Raw genomic sequence first — 974 nt, forward strand, 5'->3', positions numbered from 1 at the left:
GAGAAGGAGATTGCTCGTCATGACCCCCTCCTGATTCGTCACCCATCGGTGTCTGTCCGATCATTCCTCATCAACACCCTGGCTACCCCAGTCAACGGTGTAGGTCAACGGATGGTGCATCAGTTCTGTGATCTCTACGAGCATGCTAGATATGACCCGAATGACTTTGGTGATGAGGAATATCAGATGTATTCCAAGCTGCTGTTGAAACTGATGGATGCGTAAGTAAATCCAACTTATACTTATTGTAATATACCTACTTACGTACATAGTACTTTGAAAAAGTTATTTTTTTTTATAACCCATCTTTTTTTTTTTTTCAAGATGAGTGTTTCATAGCCATTATTATTTCGTAGCGTAGCAATGAAACAACTGTTATATTAGGTAGTTACTATGGAAGGCAGTGCATCTGTTTTCAAGTGCTAGGTTGGGGGTTTGATTCCTGCCCAGAGCAAACTTTATCCTTACCATAAGGTTCGTTCTCGGAACGGCTGTCATCTTGTCCTCCTTCCATCTTCGATTTCGGGACAATGAAACTTCCCTTGTTAAGGTATATCCACACATAGTCAACCAGCCATCGACCGACGAGGTGGATCTACGTTGTCGAGGCCGTGTGGATGGTTCAGTCATCAATCAATGTCGATCAACAGCCGGTCAACTACGCTTGGACACAACTTTTACAGTTACTATCAAAGCTAATTAAAAAAAAAAAACTAAGAAGAACAATAATAGTCATTATCTTTTCCCCCTCCAGAGCCAAACTGCTGAAACCGTACGCTACTAGTCGCAAGTCGAGTCCGAGTCGTACCCCGATCAAAAAACAAACCCTCGACCGGAGTCGAACCCATCTGGATGTGAAGAGGGATCGGAAATCTACGGGGGACGAGGATGTGTACAATGTGATATCGGGGAGCAGGGACAACACCGAGACCACGCCTGTTTAATATAGCAATGCTAGGACACTCAGGGATGGA

At 43.9% G+C, this 974-nt stretch overlaps 1 protein-coding gene across 1 annotated transcript; it reads left to right on the forward strand.

Moving 5' to 3' along the window:
- On the forward strand, positions 1-974 carry LOC103511761. Its single transcript, XM_026825270.1, has 2 exons — positions 1-221; positions 755-974. Exons 1-2 carry the CDS (start codon positions 112-114, stop codon positions 942-944), a joined length of 300 nt encoding a protein of 99 aa, XP_026681071.1. The 5' UTR covers positions 1-111; the 3' UTR covers positions 945-974.

This window comes from Diaphorina citri, unplaced genomic scaffold, assembly GCF_000475195.1.
Source record: "Diaphorina citri unplaced genomic scaffold, Diaci psyllid genome assembly version 1.1 scaffold34, whole genome shotgun sequence".
NCBI classification, from domain to species: domain Eukaryota; kingdom Metazoa; phylum Arthropoda; class Insecta; order Hemiptera; family Psyllidae; genus Diaphorina; species Diaphorina citri.

Excerpts from the sequence above, each read along its gene's own strand:
- LOC103511761 (XM_026825270.1), top strand. The coding sequence starts at position 112 with ATGGTGCATCAGTTCTGTGATCTCTACGAGCATGCTAGATATGACCCG. Across the intron at positions 222-754 it reads CTGTTGAAACTGATGGATGC|AGCCAAACTGCTGAAACCGT; the intron begins GTAAGTAAATCC and ends TTCCCCCTCCAG.